The following is a 26700-nucleotide window of genomic DNA, read 5'->3' as shown; positions in this document are numbered from 1 at the left end:
GCTGCAAACACTTTCCGAGTGCTCATCAATTTGGTTTTCGGAAAGGATTATCATCGTGCCATACTTCTTTTGTAATTCAAGAGACAGCAAGACATTACCTTGAACAGAATGACTCACTGAAAGCAGTATTTCTTGACAGCATGAAGGCGTTCGACACTGTTTGGCACTCAGGATTGCTCTGGAAACTACATCAACTTGATACGCCAAGACCAATATGGAGATTCCTTGGTAACATGTACAACCAAATGAGAAGCTGTGTAATGGTCAACAACGAACTGTCCTACTGGTTTACTCTGGAGAGGGGGGTGAGGCAGGGAAGCGTGCTCTCAGCCAAGCTGTACCTCGTGCATATCAACGAACTTCTTGAGAGACTCTCCAATTCAAAGGTGCTATGGCTCTGGATATACAAGTTGCAGCACCAACACAGGCAGACGATATTGCCATCTTCAGTCCGGTGACAGCCGATCTACAGATCATGGTAAAGGAATGTGAAAACTACAGTGCACTCTGGCGTTTCAAATTCTCACCAAGTAAAAGTAATGTAACGGTCTTTTCCAAGAAGTAGGGCAATATATGTGTTATATCTCTCTATGGGAAGACAATTCCTCAAGTCTCCAAACTTAAACATGTGGGAATAGAACTGGACGCAAATTTCAATGCTTGGGACAGAACTACAGCAGCCTGCTCTAAAACTTAGTCAGCTACTTTAGCTCTGGTCAAATCTGGGCTCCATGGCAAAGGTCTTAACCCACTGACAAGCATACAATTGTTCCAGACCATTGCTCTTACCGAAAGGATTATTTGGGTGCGAGTTATGGTCAGGACTTACCCACGGTCACATTCTCTCCCTTGAACGCTCCCAAAGAACATGTCTGAAATTTTGTCAAGGCTTACCTAGAACCACTAGAACAGATATATGTAATGCCCTCCTTGGCATTTTACCTATCGAAGCATACATACACAAAAAGAAGCTTCTCTTTCTTGGGACCTTGTGCAACCCACTGCCAAACTGTCTTGCGCACAAGTTGTTCATGACTCGCCTGTTCCTGTACAAAAACAAGAGCTGTCCTCATCCTAAAGGCTTTATTCCTGACGTCATTCATACCCTGACTAAATATAACCTCGTCCATCATCTCGAACAGTTTACAGACAGTGGTACATTTGTGGGTAAAAGACGCTGGAAGAAAATTGTGGTAGAAGCAATACAAGAAACCAAGAGATTTTCATGCAGACAGACCCAGATTTGAGAACCTTCTACTCCATCCATCCAGAACAGAGTCCCCATAGAGCATGGATAGTAGCTAGGCACTACCCACATCTGAAGAAACAGTGCAGCTTGATTGTACACCTTGCTGCTCTGTGGTGTCCATATACAGTGCAGGGGTTGTGTAATATGTGTGGGCAGAACTATCTGGATCACCTGATTCACAAAGTGTGTGCCCACGGGCAACTGTGCAGAGAGACAAACTGTGGTGTGACATCCTAAGTTATGGAGCCATTGAAGCAACGGTGACTCTCCTGGAGAAAGATGACCATGACCTCGTGTGTTGCTTGCTGTCGTGCACATCCCCGACTCACCTAAATGAGGATGAACATTTGGAATATGCCAGTCACATAGTCAAAGGACTGTACGAGCTCTGTGACTCCATCACCTGAACTTGAAGCAAAAATATAGACTGTAATGAAAACCGGCGTAATTAACTGTGTAAATACTTAAATTGATATATTTCATATTCTCTTTTCATCTCAATTTTCCTGTGTACTCTCCTATGGAGGAATAAAAGCATATATATTTATGTATATATATATATATGTCCACTTCCTCTATACTGGGGGCAGTGGGTAGTCTAGTGGTTAAAGCGTTCGCTCGTCACGCCGAAGACCCAGGTTCGATTCCCCACATGGGTACAATGTGTGAAGTCCATTTCTGGTGTCCCCACCGTAAAATTGCTGGAATATTGCTAAAATCGGCGTAAAACCAAACTCACTCACTCACTCCTGTATACTGTAAGTGTAACACGATACCTAAATGTCCGATTCCATAGAGGCAGGAGATACACCGCCCATACCAGAGCACGGGGTATATTGGTATGTGTGATGAGAGGTTTGGAAAGGTAAATTTTACGGAGTGTACACAAAACCAAGCTGCCCTGGGAATCTTGTCACAAACTGCCAGAGAGTGTGGTAGTAATCTTGTAAACATGTTTCATCACTGTGGGAGAACGATTTACGTATGAAAACATAAAGAATTGGGCTGAAACCAAACAAATGTGGCGAAACATATCAAGTAAGCAGCTGAAGTATTAGTCATTATATTCAATGAAAGAATAACAAAGTATAGTCTTTGACCATAGTGACAGTGTTAATACATCTCGAACATGACAAAATTACTATCAAATTAAATATATGCGAGTGTTGACAAGTATCCTGTTCAGCTGAGACAAGTCTTGCTTTGATAAGACACATCTAAACTCAAGTTAAAGAACTCCTTTCTAAAAACAAATCATGAAGATTGGATTATTGTGATAACGAATAATGTACTGAATTCACGAAAGTTTTCGGCATGATTCACTGAATTCAACAGTGAACTTAAACAGCCCCAACATAGGCCATTATCACATGGAGAATATATATGGCTGGCTTTGGACTTGTGAACTTTGGACAACAGGAAAATAGCTAGTTTGCACTCACCAACAGGGAGTTAATTGTCAGCAAACAGCAAAGAAGTCAATCTTTTTCCTCTATTTTTGTGCATGTTTTGGGGTCGGCTGTCGTATGCAGGTACGGGTATTGGTTGTGGTTAAATATGCAGTGTATCTGTCGTTATTCTATTCTGTATTTTCTGTTTTCGAAAAACTACAGTCACGAAGTACAAAATATCTTTTTATTTATGTATCATTTAGCAGATGTCTGTCATGTCCGGGTAAATTATTGTTTAATGTTAATGTGCACTGGATTGTGAGATTATGGTGCGATGCTGATGCGCATGGCTGACTGACAATGTCATACAGAAGCGTACATAAAATACATAGCTGTGTACCTGGATTGTGGGAGGGAATCACACGCGGTAGATCTCGCTGACGAACTGGTGACTGTCCGACTAAAGTGAACGTGAAAATTTTTTTGTTTATGGTTGTCTTTTCATTTGTATTTGTTTTTGCTCTTGTTTTTTTTTTTTGGTTTGAGTTTTGTTCTTTTTTTTTGTATTTCTCTCTTTCTTTCTTTTTTTGCTTGGGTTTTGGGGGTTTTTTGGTATATTTATGTATTTTTTTATTTTTTATTTTCTGGGGGTTACAAAGAGTTGTGTTTGAATTGATTTTATATGCATAATGATATTTGCTTACAACATGCATGAACAAATATTCGCTGGCAGGATGTTTCTTTTTCCATTCAAAGTTCTGCTGAAGTCTGTGAGGCTTATTGGTAACTGGAAAGACACATGCATTTGGTCTTCTTGAAACACATGCTTATAACATATAGACGTTGGTCTGGGATTTCCTAAATGTTGTAAGTTGCTCCTCGTGAAATACTTCACATAAGTTTGAGGGTTTAGTGCGATAAGGCGAGATCGTATGCCAAACCGTTTTCAAATGTATTAAGAAATTAAACATACTTTCAATTGTTTTAAGGATATCTGTATATAATTGAAGATATCTTTAATTAATTTCTCATATCCAAAATAAAATTACTGATAAATCAAAATTTTATAGAGATATCAAGAACATATTTTGTGATATCTCTAAATGTGTTTAAGATATCTGTAAAACAATTACGATCATAATGTACCTAATTGTATTATATCTGCGCATGTCAGTGAACCAGGTAAGACGTGTCTCGCGGAGCTATCGCGATGGAAATATGTTTAACTCACTATGGAGCTAAAATAGGATGTTTTAGTCAACCAAACAAAACTATAAAGAGACTAAAATTCTATTGTGTTCAGAAATACTACGTTTCTGTATGCCTCTCTCTCGATCGACATACCCGATGTGGGCGGACCCCGAGTGTGTTTGTTTGGACCCGGAAGTACTGATTCACAAAGGGGCACTCTGGCTCAGTCTAACAGTAACCAAATGTGGAGTGCTGGCCATTGATCTTTTGATATATTCACGTGGAACATCGACGGATTAGTACAACTCCGCTAACAGTAAGTTGAAAGACTTTTGTAAACAGTATGATATTGCTGCCTTTGTTGAATCCTTTGTTAAAACGAAATCAGAATTTTGTGACTTTTTAGATGGATTCATTACTGAAAATTGTGCGAGAGAAAGAAGTAAACGTTTTGGTAGACACAGCGGAGTAGTTACTGTATTTATTAGAGGTGTGTGAATAACCAAAACCACTTATTTGGAACAGGCCATGGCTTTATGCAAATTATTGTGCAATGATATATTGTATTTCAAAGGACATTTTAAATGCCATTTTGAAATTAGACGTAGCTTCATTATAAACGATAGCTGACATAAACAATAATAACTTTCATGCAGAAACTTTGAAGGATGTAGCTACCATGGAGTCTCACTGTCACTATAAAATGAAACAAATAGGAGGGGTCGTCTCAAAAGCAAAACCAGGACGGGTGTCGCAGACGATGGTTGGTGTCGGGCTGGGGGATAGAGATATCAGCTAAGATAAGATAATCCTTTAGGCTACTTAAACTGGGGAAGTAAACAGCATGTCATAACAATTTACAAATAATATCCAGTCCTGTCGATCTTCGGGTTATCCTGCCACCTATATATTTTGAGAAATTGAATACGATGCTTTTCTTTGGTTATCAGGTATCATACTCTTTTACATATCTCAACATAAGCCTAATGAAAGAAGGACATGTAAGATGTTAATCAAGAGATGAGACATATTCAACACGCATGAAAAAGTACAAAATATCTTTGAGATGACCCTTTGTGCCTGTAGGCAGCACATGCATTTCAAGCCAGGCAAGTCAACTGTCCGTCGTCATACCTGGCTGAGCGACCTAATTGCCATCTATAGTCTGATCTATTGTTTTCCGCTGCTATTCGTATTTGTTCTAAGTTTTGCCCTATTTTACGAGTAAACATGCTTTTCTGGATACCCTCTTACGCATCCCACTGAACGCCCAGTTAGGCCGATGTGGGTTATTTCGACATGTGCTATATGCAGTTGTGTACATTTTAGGGATTCAGAATAACAGCCTAAAAACAGTGTTTTTCTATTTCCGACTTAGTGTAAATAATTATGGCAAAGAACATTCTGAATTGTGCAGAAGTTTTAGTATGCATATATAGAATGGCTGAGTTTTTACTGACAAACATGGGGAATTCACCTATTTCACACATAATGGATGCGGTGTGGTTGATCATATGATTGCATCATCTGATGTATTTCCATTTCATAGTGACTTTGCAGTCAGCGAACATGATTATTCAAACCATTTCCCTATCTCATGTTCTCTCAACATGACTTTATCTCCAGCAAGTGATCGTGACACAACTCCCACTCTGACCAACCCTACTGTGACTGGATCAAACCAACATGGACACAAGAATTGTGTGACACTTTCATTGATCATATTCAATCTTTGGTGGAAACTAACACTGAGCAATTGCTGAATCAAATGAAAGAAAATATTGACTCTGCAATATTAAACAATATGGACATGTTTCATGATTCTGCTGTCTTCACAGAGAAACTCATATACATCTATTCTAAGGACAATCAAAAAGCAACCTCCCTGGTGGGATAAAGACTGACTGACTGAGTTTGGTTTTACGCCACTTTTAGCAATATTCCAGCAACATTATGGCGGGGGACACCAGAAAAGGGCTTCACACATTGTACCCATGTGGGGATTCGAACCTGGGTCTTCGGCGTGACGAGCCAACGCTTTAACCACTGGGCTACCCCACCGCCGGGTGGGATAAAGAATTAGAGGAATTAAAGCATAAAAAATATGCAGCTCTTCGAGCCCATAGAGACTATGATGTGAACTTTAATGTAATCACATGATTTATATCTTCCTTTAAGTGTCTCTTTAAACTTTAAAAGAAACAGTATTATAAAAACAAGAGAAATCAACTTGTGGAAGCCAGAAAAAATCGTAAGATATTCTGGAGATTACTTAAATCTGTTAAAACTACATCAAAGATATCTGATGACATTGCCTCCAATGACTGGGTCAACCGTTTCTAATCTCTACTGACTACAGATCATCACTCTCAGCCTTCTACTTGTGATATACCAGACTCTGTACATAACACTGTGTGTGTAGAAACTTTAAATGATATCATTACTGAACAAGAAGTGAACTTTATCCCTGATAAACTGAAATACAACAAATCTCCTGGACCTGATGGGATAGCAGCTGAATTTATTAAGTCATCTAGACAATATACTCTTAAACGTTTTACATTGCTTTTTAATGAAATCCTCTGTACAGGGAACTTCCCAGAGATGGAGGTGGGGTGGAAGTATAATTTGTCCCAAGTTCAATGCTGATAGCCTGATGCCACTCAAGACCCCAGCAATTATAGGGGTATATCATTCATTGACTCTCTTTGTAAGCTGTTTGCCAGTATTTTAACCTCCAGCCTGAAGAAATGGAGTGATGATAATAGTATTATAAGTGAAGGGCTAGCTGGCTTTAGAGCAAAATACAGCACTGAAGGCTGTTGTACAAAAATATTCACATTCAAAAAAGGGTAGATTTTATTGTGTATTCATAGATTTTTCAAAATCATTTGATACAATCAACCATAAAGTTTTATTTGACTGTTTGAAAGATGTTGGGATATGGGGCAGGTTTTATAATAGTTTGTAGTCCATGTATTCTAAGCTCTCAACTTGTGTTAGAACCCCCAGTGGTCTCACCAACAGTTTTAAATGTAATCAAGGCACTCGACAAGGCTGTATGTATACTAAGCCCCCAGTTATTCATTATTTTCATAAACTAACTCTTCTCAGTTGTTTAAACATTTGGTGGAAAAGGTGTAAATATCAATATCAATGTGGACAATCTTTATGCATTAATGTTTACATACGACGTGTCTGGAATTGCTAACACTGCACTTCAATCAGAGAAGAGGTTAAATGCCCTAGAGTTGTTTTGTAACTTACTGGTATGAAAATTCATTGTGCTACCTAAAATCATGGTTTTCTGCAATTCTGGTCCTTTAAGACATTATGAATATATTTTTTTTAAGGAAAACAAGTAGAAGTTGCTACATTTTATAGATATCTTGAAAATGTTTTTACCCCAAGGTTAGTTTGGAATTCGCTTACAAGTTTCAACTGCTATTTACTATTATCTGTCCAAAGGAAATCTTCAAATTCTCTAAACTGTAGGTTTTAAAGGTGTTGTCCCACTTCGGGTCAAGGGCACATTACTAATGATAATAGTTTAAAGTATCTGAAAATTAGAATTATTGATCCAGTACATTCAGAATTCGCTCACAAGTTTAAAGTGCCATTTAGTATCATCTGTCCAAAGGAAATCTTCAAGTTTTAATTAACCATAAGTGTTAAAGGCTTTATCCCACTTCTGGTCAAGGGCGTGTGACTAGTAATACTAGTTTGATGTTTGAAATGTTATGTAGTATCATCAGCCCAGAGGAATCACAACATATACAATGAACAAAAAGAGATTCTGTTTAATATGTGTCCTTTTCTTTACATGAAACTCTTTAAATGGTAACTTTGAAATATAATGAAAATATGGCATCACTAAAACTTTAAAAGTCATTTTATCAGTCATTTCTCCATTTACAGTTTTCCATTTACACAGAGTTGAAAATGAACATAAGCCTTCTTGCCCCTCTGCTCCTCTGTATCAAACCTCAAGACATTCACAAACACATGGGATAGACTCCATTATAACTGAACTTTCATTGTTGAGGTGCTTGTAATTCAGGTTCTTGAATTTCTCAATCAGAAAATGACATGCTTCTTTCACGGCTACGTACAAAGTGTGGTGTCTTGTTGCACTGTAAAAATACACAAAGACATATGTACCATATTTGCTTTAACTCACTACACCAAAACCGTTCATAAGAAATGCCCACCAACACACTTAAGTGGGTGGTGCGAGAGGAGAGAAGCTGACTGGAGATGAATGTGTGGAGTGGAGCGGAGTGGGTGGTGCGAGAGGAGACAAGCTGACTGGAGAGGAATGAGTGGAGTAGAGCGGAGTGGGTGGTGCGAGAGGAGAGAAGCTGACTGGAGAGGAATGAGTGGAGTGGAGCGGAGTGGGTGGTGCGAGAGGAGAGAAGCTGACTGGAGAAGAATAAGTGGAGGAGCGGAGATGGGGAGAGGGTGGTGCGAGAGGAGAGAAGCTGACTGGAGAGGAATGAGTGGAGTGGAGCGGAGTGGGTGGTGCGAGAGGAGAGAAGCTGACTGGAAAGGAATGAGTGGAGTGGAGCGGAGTGGGTGATGCGAGAGGAGAGAAGCTTAAAGGAGAGGAATGAGTGGAGTGGAGCGGAGTGGGTGGTGCGAGAGGAGAGAAGCTGACTGGAGAAGAATGAGTGGAGAGGGAGCGGAGTGGGTGGTGCGAGAGGAGAGAAGCTGACTGGAGAGGAATGAGTGGAGTGGAGTGGAGTGGGTGGTGCGAGAGGAGAGAAGCTGACTGGAGAAGAATGAGCGGACAAAGTGGAGTGGTGTGAGCGGAGAGAAGCTGACAGGAGAGGAATGAGTGGAGTGGAGCGGAGTGGGTGGTGCGGAGAGGGTGGTGCGAGAGGAGAGAAGCTGACTGGAGAGGAATGAGTGGAGGGAGCGGAGGGTGAGGTGCGAGGAGGAGAGAAGCTGACTGGAGGGAATGGTTGGAGTGGAGGAGTGGAGTGGGTGGTGTGGTACGAGAGGAGGAGAAGCTGACTAGAGAGGAGGAAGTGGAGCGGAGGAGTGGAGGTGGTGGTGCGAGAGGAGAGAAGCTGACTGGAGAGAGAATGAGACTGGAGGTGGAATGAGTGGAGTGGGGTGGTGCGAGAGGAGAGAAGCTGAATGGAGAGGAATGAGTGGAGGTGGGAGAGTGGAGGTGGAAGTGAGAGGAGAGAAACTGGGACCGGAGAAGAATGAAGCGAGTGGAATGTGAGTGGTGTAGGAGGAGAGAAGCTGACTGGAGGAATGGAGCCGGAGCGGAGCCGGGAGGCGGAAAAGGACGAGTGGAGCGACCGGAGGAAATAACCGGAGTGGAACGGAGCGGAGCCAGGAAACGAGTGGAGCGGAGTGGCGCCGACTGAGCCGAGAAGACCGAGGAAATCGACCGGAGGAATGCGGACAGCGGACCGGAGGAACGGACCGGAGGAAATATGGCCGAACCGGAGAAACGGAGGAAACGGACAAGAGGAAATGAGGAAATGCGGACTGAAAGCTGACTGGATAAACGACCGGAGGAATGAGAACGCCGGACCGGACCGGCATGGAAATGGAGGAAGGACAGCAGAGTGGAATGAGGAGCCGGACCGGAAAGGAGTGGAGCCGGACCGGAGCAACGAGGCCGGACCGGAGGAAGAAGCCGGACCGGAGGAACGAGGAAGCCGACCGGAGGAAGGAAACGAGGAATGAGCCGGACCGGAGCCGGAGAAGAACGGAGCGGACCGGTGGCTGAAACGGAGGAACGCCGACCGGAGAAGAATGAGCGGAAGCTGAACGAGGAAATGGACGGAGGAGGCTGACCGAGGAACGAGCCGACCGGAGGAAATGGAGGAAACGAGGAAGACACCGAGAAGACCGGAGGAACAGCTGGAGGAACGAGGAAGGAAACCGAGACCGGAGGCATGGAGGAATGGAGGAGGAAGGAGGAGTGGAGGAACAGAGCAACGGAGGAGGAACAGAGAAGGAGGAACCACAGGTCGTCATCATATCGTCGATCGGTCGTCGTCATTTCGTCATCGTCGTCATCGAAGTATCTCTCGATAATCATAAATCGGTCATCGGCTCATCGGCTTTCTTCGTCGTCGTCGGTCATCGGCTCATATCATCATATCGTCCGGTCCGTCATCGTCGATCGATAAATCATTCAGCTCAATCGATCGATATCGTCTCATCATCGTCGATCCGTCATAAATCGTCGATATCATCGATCGACATCATCAATATCGTCATCGTCGGTCCGTCAATCGTCGATATCGTCATTTCGTCGTCATCGTCGGTCCGTCGTAAAGTCGTCGGTCGGTATCGTATCGATATCGTCTCATCATCGTCCGGTCCGTCAATCATCGATATCATCGATCGTCCGTCGATTCATTTCGATAAATATCGTCATCATCGTCGGTCCGTCAATAGATATTCAATCGTCGATCCGTATCGTCATCAAGTCAGTCCGTCGACAAATCAGTCAGTATCGATCGTCGGGTTAAGTGGGCGGGTGGTGGAGCAGGCGGAGTGGAGAGTAGAGAGCAGAGAAGAGTTCAGTGGAGTGATTTGAGTTAAGTGGGCAGAGTGAGTGGAGCGGAGCAGAGCGAGTCATTTCAGCAGAGCTGAGAGGACTGAGAGTAGTGGAATGAGCATAGTTGAACAGAGCGGAGTCGAGAGTTGTGTGGAGTGAAGTGGAGCAGAGCAGACTATCTTATCATTTACTACTTCGTGACCTTTACAGGTATGTAACAGGATGCAAATCCTGCCTTTACTTCCTGATGCGAATATCTCTGGAGAAACTTGTTGTGTGACTCTCTCGCACTTGCCATCATACACTGTAAAGGAGAATACATTTTAGCTGGACATACCTTGGTGAGTTTGATGAAACATTGACCACACCATGAAGACCACACGGAGTGAAACTATGGACATGAAGAATAGTGGAATGGAAGGATGCATTTAGTTATGTTAATCTAAGCAATATCAAAGGTGAATTATGATCATTTAACTTTGAGGCTGTTTCTGGCACCCTATAATTTTGGTTACTATACTTACAGTCTGTGCTAAAATCTCAATTTGCTGGACTGAAAATGAAACACTGGCATTCCTTTTCAGCAAGTGTGTGTGTTCTTATAGACTAATGCTTAGTCTCTGAATATATATTATAATTTTGATAGTAACAAAACAAGCCCATTTTAAATTGAAAGGAGCCCCAGGGAGACCATAGATTCTAAGGAAATCCTAGACTTGCTTTATTAAGGGCTCAAGCACTGCCAGAGAGAAGGCTTGGCAGTAGGGAAAATATAATGTCAGTTCAGGGACTGTAGAGACAGACTAGTGTTCTTACAAGACAAGAACAATTTTACCAGACTTGGCTATTATTAGATTAGTGGAGTAAAGTCGAGGACTGTACTTCCCAGTTTCTCAGGATATCTGCAAAAATTTATAAATGGTTGGATTATTGTTCTAACCCCAGAATCCTTATTACGGTAGTTTTTATTAAGTTGCTTCTTGATGTGTGTAGTGTATCATTCGTAAGATATATATGAGAGATCATGTTCATGTGTTCAATGCAACTATTGGAGTTAAGTGGGCGGAGTGAGAGTGGGTGTAGTGGAGGTAGAGGAGAGGAACAGAGCAGAGCGGAGTGTAGTGTAGAGTAGTGATTGGAGTTAAGTGGGCGGAGTGAGTGGAGTGGAGCGTAGAGGAGGTAGAGGAGCAGAGAAGAGTGGAGTGTAGTGATTGGAGTTAAGTGGGCGGAGTGAGTGGAGCAGAGCGGAGTGGAGGTAGAGGAGCAGAGAAGAGTTCAGTGGAGTGATTTGAGTTAAGTGGGCAGAGTGAGTGGAGCGGAGCAGAGCGAGTCATTTCAGCAGAGCTGAGAGGACTGAGAGTAGTGGAATGAGCATAGTTGAACAGAGCGGAGTCGAGTTGTGTGGAGTGAAGTGGAGCAGAGCAGACTATCTTATCATTTACTACTTCCGTGACCTTTACAGGTATGTAACAGGATGCAAATCCTGCCTTTACTTCCTGATGCAGATATCTCTGGAGAAACATTGTGTGACTCTCTCCGCACCCTTTCCCGTCGCCACTGTAAGGAGAATACATTTTTAGCTGGACATACCTTGGTGAGTTTGATGAAACATTGACCACTACCCGCTAGCCTATTAGACACACTACCTCATTTCTTACAAACCATGGACATATTTAAGAATAAACAGGAATGGCCGGTGCATTTAGTTATGTTAATCTAAGCAATATCAAAGGTGAATTATATGATCATTTAACTTTGAGGCTGTTTCTGGCACCCTATAATTTTGGTTACTATACTTACAGTCTGTGCTAAAATCTCTCAAATTTGCTGGACTGAAAATGAAACACTGGCATTATTTTCAGCAAGTGTGTGTGTTCTTATAGACTAATGCTTAGTCTCTGAATATATATAATTTTGATAGTAACAAACAAGCCCATTTACATTGAAAAGGAGCCCCAGGGAGACCAGAGATTCCTGAACCTGGGGAAATCTAGACTTGCTTTATTTAGGGCTTTAGCATTGCAGAGAGAGCTTGGCAGTGGGGAAACTAATGTGGGTCAGGGACTGTGAGACAGACTAGTGTTCTTACAAGACAAGAACAATTTTTACCAGACTTGGCTATTAGATTAGTGGGTAAAGTCGAGGACTGTACTTCAGTTTCTCAGGATATCTGCAAAGAATTTATAAATGGTTGGATTATTGTTCTAACCCCAGAATCCTTATTACGGTAGTTTTTATTAGGATTGCTTCTTGATATTGTGTAGTGTATCATTCGTAAGATATATATGAGAGGTCATGTTCATGTGTTCAATGCAACTACTTGGAGTAAAGAGAAAGAAATACATGAAATTGCATATCTTCCTCCAATTACTTAATGTTATATTAATACTTATTAGTCTTTTCCTGGCATTTACTAGTCATTTGTACTTTAATTTTTGTCAAACATAATTCTTAGAGCTTCGGGTTGTGTATCATACCAGTCAAGGGGAAAGCCTAAACAGAGTTTACTAGAACTACCCATTGATACAATCCAACAGAGCCTTGTCAAGTTTAACTTCTTAATCTGGACATGTTATAAAATAATGCAATAGTTTCAAAGATGCTTTTTAGCCTTCTTCTGAGTCATACCGAAATCAGTACATACCTGCAATAAATTGAGCTAACTGAAAAAGGATATCAAACAACAGTCTTGTGATATCCTTTATGTTTTTTTCATGGCAAAATGATGCATTTAGGAATACATGTAATGACATCTCTAGTAATTGATAAAATCACTTGGTTGATATGGTTTTTATGTTTGATATATCTTAAATCCATAATTTTATAAATCAGTATCTTAAAAAAATAAACATGTTTCGTCAGAAAACATCAACACTTGGTCTGTTATTATTTTTAGCTTGAACAGCACCTGCAACTTTTGAGAAAGTATTTTTTCTTTTCTATTCATTTTTTGAAAAATCAATGGTTTATTTTGTTATTTCGATAGTGTTAGCTATTCTTCAATTCTATCTAATCCACAATATAGAGAAAAGAAGTGAAATATAATATTTCATAGAAATTCTTTATTCACCTGAGGATGTGTAGAGAGTGAGCGAGTGAGTTTAATTTCACACCGCTTTTAGCAATATTCCAGCAATATCATGATGGGGGACACCGGAAATGGGTTTCACACATTTTACCCATGAGGGGAATGGAGGTTGGGTAGAGAAGGAAAGGGGTCTTGTCATCTGAGGGGGGAAGGGGTGCAAACAGAATACAATTTCAATTTGAAATTTGTTAATTTAAGGACTGTGGGGTAAAATCTTACCTTGAAAAGTTTTGGTTGATAGAGTGACATGTTCAGCAATCAGTGATTTTGGTTGGTGAATTTGATAAAATGAATTTAAACATATGTTATGTGTGGGTTTTTATTATTTATTGTCAAGAAAAAAGCACTGAAGAAAAATCATGAATAATGTGCATGCAGTTATAGATGTTCAGTTGTAAATGAAGATGGAAAAGGTAAGTATGATAAGTAATGCTTGCAATTTCCTAAACTAACAATTTTAATAGGTTATGGTTTAAACATATTTTTATTTCCAAAGAAATCTGGATCAGTAAAAAGGCAAAATTTGCTTATGTAATTACCTCTCCAGGTAATAAGTTGACACAGCTGGTAATACGTTTTACAAGGTAGTGCTAAACATAGCATACAGTTGCACAAACGGAATATATAAAGTCAGTATTTTTGAGTCAGTGTCCTACAATAGGCTTATAGGAATGTGCTTGAAGTATTGAGCTTTTAGCCTGCATCACAGAGCCTATATTTCCGAGGCTCTCTTAGCGCTAGGATAGTCGTAAGTTAATGTTAATGTATGGCACTAACGACTGACTATCTTAGCACTAAGAGAGCTTCGAAAATCTAGGCCCAGGTTCGAAGTTTCTGATATGTATACCATGACTATCAGGACCATTAACTTCCTCATCAATAATGGTATGACACACCTATGATGCAACTTCCAAAACAAAAACACTTTTGAGTAGTATTTCATTGTTATCACGACCAACAATGTCATGTACCTAAGTACATGTTGTGCTCAATCACAACAATTAAGCAAAATTCTGTATGTTTTCTGTGGAAATAACATTCATATCATTCTATACAATATTTTAAATGCATACCATTGTAAGGCTGGTTTCTTCCAACTTATGTATTACAGGGCAATAAAACTATAACAAGAACAAGAAGTTTATTTAGTATCAGAGGTCACATGGCTGAAAGTACAAAGCATAAGGACACCCATGTGCACAAGGACAGGTGGGACAAATGTTATGCAACCATAATGCAATGTATAGTTTTTAAAATATGGCGTGTTTTCTTCTATAATCCACATGATAATTAATGAAACATTAGTAGACCAGCTTTTGTGTATCTATAAGTGCTAACTATATTGAAGATTCTTCGTTTGTCAGATACCCGAGTATAAGGCTAGACAGAATATATCTTGGTATGATGTGTAGTAGCATAGTGGCACACATATTTCTCATATTGAAATTAGGACAAAACTATGTATAAATATCTTAAAATAGTCTGTAAAAGTATAGGTCCTTGATGTGAGTTTAATTGTTTCTCTTACAATATAGAAATCTATAGGCTTTCAAAGAATAGTGATGATGATCTGTTTTGTGAAGTGAGTAGTTTGGACTGCTTGGCTGGTATTCTTCAATAACATATTTGTCATGCAGATCAGGAGCATGTGAACTCTTGTATTTGTTCACCAGGACAGGTATGTGTAAATGTATAGGGTATCCAACTTATATCCAGTGCAAATCTTCAACGATAGGAGTGTTCTATAATAGACAGTAAATAATGCCTAAAAATGGGGTCTTCCCACTTGTCCAGCACCTATTGTTTAAAGGTTCTAGATCACTGGAGCACGATAATCCCTGAGAACAAAAGGTGAACTTCTTATTTTGCTCCCCTGTCGGTCTGTGATATTTGGTCACCCAAGCCGGTCAGAGAATATTTGGTTACCCAATATTTAATGATGACTTTAAGTACAAAAAGGAAAAAAAAAAATCTCACACAGTTACACAATTATTTTACACATTTCATGAGTACTTTTACATGCATACATCTATTGCACATATCTTCATTCATTTTTCATATTGCATAGCACTTATAAATACACAGTTACATGCAATTATTGCACATGTTGCATACAATACATTTGTACATTAATTCTAGATCACTAGTACCTGGTTAAATGGTTTAAACATATTTATTTCCAAAAAAGAGGAACCGGATTGGTAAACAAGCAGTATGGTGCTTATATGAATACCGCTCCGGAATACAGATATATTATAGATATAATAATCGTACGGAGAAAAACATGATATTAACAAACGATAAACAATAGCTTTCTGGAAATGTAACAATCATAAACTGTAACCTAGCCGCTTTTAACGTTAGAACCATTAGTGTCGGAAAATACTTAATAGTAAGTGCAATTTCGTTTTTTATATTACAACACAAATCTGCCTGACAGTACAATGAAAGAATGGATAGATTCTAATAATTCAACATTACCTTTAGTAGATCCATGAGAGTGGCCGTATAGTATTGATTTGATGTCATATCCTTTAGTATAGAAGTGCATTTTATGTCTTATGTCAGTGTAATTAACGCACGAAAAGAAATAGTGAATTGGATCTTCGTAACAGTAGCCACAAGAACAAGAGGGATTTGAAGATATAAATCGTTGATATTTATGTGCGTTTAAATCGCTGCAACCGAGCCTGAGGCGTGAATGGATAATCTGACAGAATCTTGTTCCAAAGCTTAAATTGAAGTAATTTTGACTATTATTATTATTTGACCCATTAATCTGTTTCTTAAAACTACCCAAAGTAGCCGTTTCTCTATAATCGGTAGACAAACAATTCCACAATCTTACTGTATCTGGGAGAAATGACTTAGCATAACTTGCACTTTTACTATCGATAGTTTGGAGCTTCAAACGGTCTCGGAAAATGTAGCTTGTTGTGTCAGATACCTTAGGAGGGACGAGATCGCTCAGATATTTTGGAGTTAAATTATTAACCATCTTATAGAAAAACGTTAGTTTTTTGGATGTATCTTCGAGTACATAGTGGTTGGAAGTTTGTCTCATCATAAATTTTGTTGTGACTCGTGCCGCGAACAGCACCGCAAATAGTTCTAAGTGCATCAAGATTAAGCTTTTCCAGTGTTAGTGCTTGCTGTTGGGTACAATTGTCCCAGATGTGACAACAATAGTCGAAAATAGGTAAGATATATTGTTTGTACATTGTTTGTAAAGTTCTACGTGAGAGACGATATTTAAAACCTCTAAGACAGTTTACCATGGGTGCAACCTTTTTTATCGATACAGTTAACATGGTCAGTCCAGGAACAATCGTGCTGTAAAGTAAGTCCCAAATGTTCATGGCTATTAACGTCATTAATATTACCATCCTTCATTGTTAAGTTTCGTTTTGGGCTGGGCTGAACTTTACGAGAGAATTGTATAGAATCTGTTTTATTAGGATTAAATGTAACTTGCCATTTGTCAGCCCAATCAGAAATTTTACGTAGATCATTATTAAGAGACAGAGCAGTTTCATCAGGATCATTTATTATAGCATAAAGTGATGTGTCATCTGCGAAGAGACGGATATTGCTGTTTATTCCTTCAACGATGTCGTTGATATAAACTATAAGCAATAATGGTCCTAAGACAGAGCCTTGGGGAATCCCGGCTAGGATTGATCTTTGATCAGACGCGTAACCGTTAATAACAACTCGCTGAACTCTATTGTCTAGATAACTCTCAAACCATTTCAACAAGTTACCCCGATACCATAACGTCTTAGTTTATGTATAAAACCTTTATGCCAGACCTTGTCAAAAGCCTTACTTACGTCACAAAATACAGCCCTAATTTCCTTACCGCTATCTAATGCACCCGCTATAAAGTCATACAGGTACGTTAGTTGATTAACCGTTGAATCGCCTGGCATGAAACCGGATTGTAAGTTTGTAAGCATTTCATTATCCCTAAAATAATTAAATACATGTTTAAAAATGCATTTTTCGAAAATCTTTGCTACACAGCTTGTTAGTGCGACAGGTCGATAGTTAGAGCATTCATTTGTACTGCCTTTTTTGTGTATAGGAACAACTGATGCCTCCTTCCAGATATCAGGAAACACTGTATTCTTTAATGATAGTTTAAAAACTTCAGATAAGGGAACTGCTAATTGTCTAGCATTCATTTTCAGAAATATATTGCCAATACCATCTGGGCCTGTTGCATTAAATGATATCAACAGAGGAGAGAAAATCATGGATTTCTTGCGGACTGAGTGTTAAGTCACATAATGGGTTATCTACCTCTAAACGAATTTCAGGAATATCCCTATTAGGAGCAGCTACTCTTGCCTGATCTGCAAAGAAATCATTCATAATGTTTGCTGTATCAGCACTATCATCATATAGTTTATCGTTATGGATTATAGAAGGAAAAGTATTAATATTGGTGGTGTGTTTACTTTTAATATAATTCTTAACTAAACGCCACCATGTTTTGGTACCATGTTCATTATTTATTTGTTCATCAATTTTATTCATGTACATCTTCTTTGCATTTCTTACCGCGGATATAACTTTATTTCTACTCAATCTAAAAAGTGCCCAGTCAGATGATGAGTTACGCCTTTTTGCGATTTTATGATGGCGATTGCGTTTACCTGGTTAAATGTGACACTGCATCGAGATATTCCATAGCACATTTGTCTCCGTTGAGGTATTGTCCATCTGACGATATCTCCGCTTACGAGGAGGTTTGGAACCACCACCTCGAAGCTGCAGTATGCTGGCCTCCGTGTATGCCTGCAATTTTTTATAAGGTCTATGAATTTAAAAATGTTCGGATGTGAGCCGGCTATTTGAAGGCTGAGCTTACGGTGTCAGCCTTCCACATGGTTGGTGGTACGTGGCCCCACTGTGTTATAATTGTTCCACAAATATTGCCCGTGGTTTCCTTCTACCCAAAACGTTGTCATATAGTCCGTGAAATGTTCAATATTTTGACCATCGGGGGCATGCTCTAAAGTCTGCCACCAAACATCACTCACTAGATGAACAGGCACTAGCGGCAGTGCTATTGCCCGTCTCACCAGGAGGGACAAAGCATCCTGATTATACACACCAATTTAATTTATTCTATTCAATTTGATTACTTTAGTGAAAATTAAACACAATTTGTATGTTCACTAGGTGTCAAAATCATGACATGTGAACCATATTCACCTCATCATGTTGGTAGGATAAACACTGCAGCCATATCCGCTTGCATGATATGGTGAGCGGTGTTCACTAATCCCCTAGCCAGTTGGACGAGGGGGGACCTTTTTTCATAGGGATCAACAAACTTTGCAAAACCATTCACCCATAACTCTTAATCCCCTCAGCCTGCCGGACAAGTGGGAATAACCCACATCTTGTGGCCCAGCTACTAATGTAAGCTACTTCAGCAGATGGTTGCTGGTGTCAAAAAAGCTAGAATTACAAAATCAACAGTACAACTTTTAAGAGATTAGTTTCTGTATTATTACCCATGTTCCCTTAACAAAAAGTAAGATAAGACTTTTAACTTTTTCCTGTCATCATAAGCAATATTATATTTACGTCATACTGCCAAGCTTTCCACTTGAAACATTACATTGATGTCATACTGTCCAGCCTCCATCAGTAATATAACATTGATGTCATACTGCCAAGCTTTCCATTTGAAACATTACATTGATGTCATACTGCCAAGCTGTCCATTTGAAACATTACATTGATGTCATACTGCCAAGCTTTCCATTTGAAACATTACATTGATGTCATACTGTCCAGCCTCCATCAGTAATATTACATTGATGTTATCCTGTCCAGCCTCCATCAGTAATATTACATTGAGGTCATACTGTCCAGCCTCCATCAGTAATAGTACATTGATGTCATACTGTCCAGCCTCCATCAGTAATAGTACATTGATGTCATACTGCCAAGCTTTCCGTTTGAAACATTACATTGATGTCATACTGTCCAGCCTCCATCAGTAATGTTACATTGATGTCATACTGTCCAGCCTCCATCAGTAATATTACATTGATGTCATCCTGTCCAGCCTCCATCAGTCATATTACATTGATGTCATACTGCCAAACTTTCCATTTGAAACAATACATTGATGTCATACTGCCAAGCTTTCCATTTGAAACATTACATTGATGTCATACTGTCCAGCCTCCATCAGTAATATTACATTGATGTCATACTGTCCAGCCTCCATCAGTAATATTACATTGAGGTCATACTGTCCAGCCTCCATCAGTAATATTACATTGAGGTAATACTGCCAAGCTTTCCATTTGAAACATTACATTGATGTCATACTGTCCAGCCTCCATAAGTAATGTTACATTGATGTCATACTGTCCAGCCTCCATCAGTAATATTACATTGATGTCATCCTGTCCAGCCTCCATCAGTCATATTACATTGATGTCATACTGTCCAGCCTCCATCAGTAATATTACATTGATGTCATCCTGTCCAGCCTCCATAAGTAATGTTACATTGATGTCATCCTGTCCAGCTTCCATCAGTAATATTACATTGATGTCATACTGCCAAGCTTTCGATTTGAAACATTACATTGATGTCATACTGCCAAGGTCTGCATTTGAAACATTACATTGATGTCACACTGTTATGTTGTCACTTTGTTACCTTTTCACTTTCTTATCTTGTCACTGGTATACATTCACTAGAATTATCACACTGCAATATAGGAATAGTTATAGCTTTCGCTAGAATTATCCCTCTGCCATATGTAAATTTTATGGCATTCACTAGAAGTGTAACTCTGCCATAGATAAACATAGTTATAGCATTCACAAGAAGTATCACTCTGCCATATGTAAATGTTATTTCACTCACTAGAATTATCACTCTGCCATATGTAAATGTTATGGCATTCACTAGAATTATCACTCTGCCATAGATATCTATAGTTATAGCATTCACTAAAAGTATCACTCTACCATATGTAAATGTTATGGCATTCACTAGAAATATCACTACCATATATATAGTTATAGCATTCACTAGAATTATCACTCTGCCATAGATATCTATAGTCATAGCATTCACTAAAAGTATCACTCTACCATATGTAAATGTTATGGCATTCACTAGAATTAACACTGCCATATATTTATATATATACTTATAGCATTCACTAGAATTAGCAACCTGCCATGCATATATATATAGTAATAGCATTCACTAGAATGATTACTCTTCCATAAATAGTGAGTGAGTGAGTATGGTTTTATGCTGCTTTAGCAATATTCCAGCAATATCACGGCGGGGGACACCAGAAATGGGCTTCACACATTGTACCCATGTGGGGAATCGAACCCGGGTCTTCTGCTTGACGAGCGAACACTTTAACCACTAGGCTACCCCACCGCGCATTTCCATAAATAAATGTTATAACTTGTCACTTTGTTACCTTCTCACTGTGTTACTTTGCCAATTTGTTACCTTGTCACTTTTGTACCTTGTCACTGGTATACTTAGTTACATAGTTAGTTACTTAGCTTGTTACTTTGTCACCTTTTTACATTGTTACCTTTTCACATTGTTACCTTTTCACTTGTTACCATGTCACTGGTATACTTTGTTACTTAGCTTCCTACCTTGTCACTTTGTTACCTTGTCACTTTGTTACCTCGTCACTTTGTTACCTTGTCACTTTGATACCTTGTCACTTTGATACCTTGTCACTGGTATGCTTAGTTACTTAGCTAGTTTCATAGCTTGGTACTTTGTTACCTTGTCACTTGGTTACCTTGCCACTTTGTTACCTTGTCACTGGTATACTTAGTTAGTTACTTAGCTTGCTACTTTGTCACTTTGTTACATTTCACTTTGTTACCTTGACACTTTGTTACCTTGTCACTTTGATACCTTGAAACTGGTATGCTTAGTTACTTAGCTTGTTTCTTAGCTTGTTACCATGTCACTTTGTTACCTTGTCACCTTGTTACATTTTAACTTTGTTACCTTGTCACTGGTATACTTAGTTACTTAGTTTGCTACCTTGTCACTTTGTTACCTTTTCACTTTGTTATGTTGTCACTTTCTTACCTTTTCACTTTGTTACCTTGTCACTGGTATACATTCACTAGAATGATCATACTGCAATATATGAATAGTTATAGCTTTCACTAGGCTTATCACGCTTCAATATATGAATAGTTATAGCATTCACTAGAATTATCCCTCTGCCATATGTAAATGTTATGGCATTCACTAGAAGTGTACCTCTGCCATAGATATACATAGTTATAGAATTCACAAGAAGTATCACTCTGCCATATGTAAATGTTATGGCATTCACTAAAAGTATCACTCTGCCATATGTAAATGTTATGGCATTCACTAGAATTATCACTCTGCCATAGATATCTATAGTTATAGCATTCACTAAAAGTATCACTCTGCCATATGTAAATATTATGGCATTCACTAATATTATCACTCTGCCATATATCTATAGTTACAGCATTCACTAGAATTATCACTCTGCCATATGTAAATGTTATTCATTCACTAGAATTACCACTCTGCCATATGTAAATGTTATGGCATTCACTAGAAGTGTCCCTCTGCCATAGGTATATATAGTTATAGCATGTCACTTTGTTACCTTGTCACTGGTATACTTAGTTAGTTACTTAGCTTGTTGCCTCATCACTTTGTTACCTTGTCACTTTCATACTTTGTCACTGGTATGCTTAGTTACTGCCTTGTTTCTTAGCTTGTTACTTGTCACTATGCTACTTTGTCACTTTGTTACCTCGTCACTTTGCTACCTTGTCACTTTGCTACCATGTCACTGGTATGCTTAGTTATTTAGCTTGTTTCTTAGCTTGCTACTTTTCACTTTGTTACCTTGTTACCTTGACACTTAGTTACTAAGCTTGCTACCTTGTCACTTTGTTACATTTTCACTTTGTTACCTTTACACTTTGTTACCTTGTCACTGGTATACATTCACTAGAATTGTCACACCGCAATATATGAATAGTTATAGCTTTCAGTAGACTTATCACGCTTCCATATATGAATAGTTATAGCATTCGCTAGAATTATCACTCTGCCATATATCTATAGTTATAGCATTCACTAGAATTATCACTCTGCCATATATCTATAGTTATAGCATTCACTAGAATTATCTCACTGCAATATATGAATAGTTATAGCTTTCACTAGACTTATCACTCTGCCATATATGCATAGTTATAGCATTCACTAGAATTATCACTTTGCCATATATCTATAGTTATAGCATTCACTAGAATTATCACACTGCCATATATGAATAGTTATAGCTTTCACTAGAATTATCACACTGCCATATATGAATAGTTATAGCTTTCACTAGACTTATCACTCTGCCATATATGCATAGTTATAGCATTCACTAGAATTATCTCGCTGCAATATATCTATAGTTATAGCATTCATAAGACTTATCACTCTGCCATATATCTATAGTTATAGCATTCACTAGAATTATCACACTGCAATATAGGAATAGTTATAGCATTCACTAGACTTATCACTCTGCCATATATGCATAGTTATAGCATTCACAATAAGTATCACTCTGCCATATGTAAATTTCATGGCATTCACTAGAAGTGTCCCTCTGCCATAGATATATATATAGTTATAACATTCACAAGAAGTATCACTCTGCCATATGTTAATGTTATGGCATTCACTAGAATTATCATTCTGCTATATGTAAAGTTATTTCACTCACTAGAATTATCACTCTGCCATATGTAAATGTAACATGGCATTCACTAGAAGTGTGACTCTGCCATAGATATATATTGTTATAGCATTCACTAGAAGTATCACTCTACCATATGTAAATGTTATGGCATTCACTAGAATTATCACAACAATATATATATAGTTATAGCATTCACTAGAAGTATCACTCTGCCATATGTAAATGTTATGGAATTCACTAGAATTATCACTACCATATATATAGTTATAGCATTCACTAGAAGTATCACTCTGCCATTTGTCAATATTATGGCATTCACTAGAATTACAGTACAACCAGAAATTATTGAGAATTTAAAGATTGTAAAAAAAAATTTCACTCATTACTCACATATTAAATGTGAATATTAGCAGAACATAACTCCAGTTTCAAAGACAGGTGAACAGTTAGTATTTTATCAAGTCACCATGGGCAGCAATGCAGGCTTCAATGCGGCGGGGCATACTACTGATCAAAGAAGTTAGAAAGTCATGGTCCATGCTGTCCTAATATCGGACCACCTCTTCTTTCATTTCAGCAATATTTGTCAGATTTCTTATTGACACTTTCCTTCATAAGTCCCCAAACATTTTCTATTGGATTTAGGTCAGGGCTATAGTTTGGCCAATCTTATAATGTCATATTTTGGGTCCGAACCAGGCCTGTGAATGCTTTGAACGATGTTTTGGGTCGTTGTCCTGCTGGAAAATCCAAAAAATGTCTATAGAACACGTGAGCAGATGGAAGTAAATGTCCCTCGAGAATATCTGTGTACCGCTCACTGTTCATTTCCCTTCAAATACACAGAGGGGTGTTGCCCCTAACACAGATATGCCACCCCACACGTTAAATTTCGGACTGTACTTTGGGCGCTGATACAAAGGGTTTTTTCAGTTTGTGGTCCAGAATGTCAGTGTATTAGGAAACAGCCACACAGAACTTTCATCTGAGAAAATCACATTGTCCCAGTTCAAATGTCTATGCTGTAAGCACCAGTTCAACCTTCGCTCCTTTTGTTCAGGTTTCATGATCGGTGATGGAATTCCTCGACTTTTTTGCCAACCCATTGCATGCAGCTCAGTTCTAATTGTCTCCGTACAGACAGCCACAGTTCCTTTATCAATCATATCCAGCCTTACGTTTTCTAAACTCCTTCGTTTGTTTTTAGAAAGAAGAATACCAAGCCGCCTCCTGTCACCGACAGTCAATTTTCTGAGCCTACCTGCGCCCCCCCTGGTGCTCAATGCCATATCCACTTGCAATGTTTTTCAAAACACGATAAACGGTTGACAAAGGGATGCCTGTTCTACTTGAAATCACTTTAGCTGATCTGATGTCCTTGTTATAATACTCTAAAATCAACTTCCTCTTCTCTAAATCGTCCATACTGAGGATCACTGAAAATGCCATCCGCTAGCCAGTAAACAAAGGGGGATAACTCTTCACAAACTAATGAAAAAGGATTAATGAAGTTGTCTCTCTTGAATGAAACCAAGCACTTGATAGCTGGTCAAGGTTGTTTCTACTACTAGAATGATTACTCTTCCATAAATATATGTTATAACTTGTCACTTTGTTACCTTGTCACAGTGTTACTTTGTCAATTTGTTACCTTGTCACTTTGTTACCTTGTCACTTTGTTACCTTGTCACTGGTATACATTCACTAGAATTATCACACTGCAATATATATATAGTTATAGCTTTCACAAGAATTATCATTCTGCCATATGTAAATTTTATGCCATTCACAAGAAGTGTCACTCTGCCATAGATATATAGATATATATATATATAGTTTTAGCATTCACAAGAAGTATCACTCTGCCACATGTAAATGTTATGGCACTCACTAGACTGATCACTCTGCCATATATCTATAGTTATAGCATTCACTAGAATTATCACTCTGCCATATGTAAATGTTATGGCATTCACTAGAAGTGTCATTCTGCCATAGATATATATAGTTATAGCATTCACTAGAAGTATCACTGTGCCATATGTAAATGTTATGGCATTCACTAGAATTATCACTGTCATATTTAGTTATAGCATTCACTAGAATTATCACCCTGCCATGCATATATATATAGTAATAGCATTCACTAGAATTATTACTCTTCCATAAATAAATGTTATAACTTTGTTACCTTCTCACTGTGTTACTTTGTTACCTTGTCACTTTGTTACCTTGTCACTGGTATACGTAGTTACTTACTTAGTTACATAGCTTGTTACCTTGTCACTTTGTAATCATGTCACTTTGTTACCTTGTGACTGGTATACTTACTTAGTTACTTAGCTTGTTACTGGTCACTTTGTTACCTTGTCACTGGTATACTTGGTTACTTAGTTACTTAGCTTGCTACCTTGTCACTTTACCTTGTCACTGTGTTACCTCATCACTTTGTTACCTTGTCACTTTGATGCCTTGTCACTGGTATGCTTAGTTTCTTAGCTTGTTACCTTGTCACTTTGTTACCTTGTTACATTTTCACTTACCTTGTCACAATTTTTATAGCAGTTTTATGCTTGTCACTTTTCACTGGTATACTTAGTTAGTTACTTAGCTTGTTTCTTGGCTTGTTACCTTGTCACTGGTATACTTAGTTAGTTACTTAGCTTGCTACCTAGTCACTTTGTTACCTTTTCACTTTGTTACCTTGTCACTGGTATACTTAGTTAGTTACTTAGCTTGCTACCTAGTCACTTTGTTACATTTTCACTTTGTTACCTTGTCACTTTGTTACCTCGTCACTGGTATACTTAGTTAGTTACTTAGCTTGCTACCTAGTCACTTTGTTACCTTTTCACTTTGTTATGTTGTCACTTTGTTACCTTTTCACTTTGTTATGTTGTCACTTTGTTACCTTTTCACTTTGTTACCTTCTCACTGGTATACATTCACTAGAATTATCACACTGCAATATATAAATAGTTATAGCTTTCACTAGACTTATCACTCTTCCACATATGAATAGTTATAGCATTCACTAGAATTATCACTCTGCCATATGTAAATTTTATGGCATTCACTAGACTTATTACTCTGCCATAGATCTTTAGTTATAGCATTCACTAGAATTATCACTCTGCCATATGTAAGTATTATGGCATTCACTAGAATTATAACACTGCCAGAAATGAATAGTTACAGCTTTCACTACAATCATCACTCTGCCATATGTAAATGATATGGCATTCTCTAGACTTATTACTCTGCCATAGATCTTTAGTTATATCATTCACTAGAATTATCACTCTGCCATATGTAAGTATTATGGCATTCACTAGAATTATAACACTGCCAGAAATGAATAGTTACAGCTTTCACTACAATCATCAATCTGCCATATGTAAATGTTATGGCATTCACTAGAATTATATCACTACGATATATATATAGTTATAGCATTCACTAGAATTATCA

The 26700-nt window shown here is 38.6% G+C and overlaps 1 protein-coding gene and 2 long non-coding RNA genes across 3 annotated transcripts; all 3 read right to left on the bottom strand.

Moving 5' to 3' along the window:
* Positions 1-8050: 8050 nt before the first annotated feature.
* Positions 8051-9895, bottom strand: LOC124262645 (mucin-5AC-like). Its single transcript, XM_046697148.1, has one exon. The coding sequence runs from the start codon at positions 9893-9895 to the stop codon at positions 8051-8053; it is 1845 nt and encodes a 614-aa protein (XP_046553104.1).
* Positions 9896-15426: 5531 nt separating this feature from the next.
* Positions 15427-18183, bottom strand: LOC124262642. Its single transcript, XR_006894661.1, has 2 exons — positions 18110-18183; positions 15427-15598 (listed from the first exon to the last, which is right to left on the bottom strand). It is a non-coding gene; the product is annotated as an uncharacterized LOC124262642 (long non-coding RNA).
* Positions 18184-21049: 2866 nt separating this feature from the next.
* On the bottom strand, positions 21050-25968 carry LOC124262640. Its single transcript, XR_006894659.1, has 3 exons — positions 25933-25968; positions 25541-25684; positions 21050-21163 (listed from the first exon to the last, which is right to left on the bottom strand). It is a non-coding gene; the product is annotated as an uncharacterized LOC124262640 (long non-coding RNA).
* Between the last annotated feature and the right edge of the window lie 732 nt (positions 25969-26700).

This window comes from Haliotis rubra, unplaced genomic scaffold (assembly GCF_003918875.1).
Source record: "Haliotis rubra isolate DU_JTF1 unplaced genomic scaffold, ASM391887v1 Scf849, whole genome shotgun sequence".
NCBI lineage: Eukaryota > Metazoa > Mollusca > Gastropoda > Lepetellida > Haliotidae > Haliotis > Haliotis rubra.
The sequence above is the reverse complement of the archived record's forward strand: the minus strand, read 5'-3'. Positions and strand labels throughout refer to the sequence as shown.

Coding starts and splice junctions, on each gene's coding strand:
- LOC124262645 (XM_046697148.1), bottom strand. CDS start 9,895: ATGATTATCGAGAGATACTTCGATGACGACGATGACGAAATGACGACG.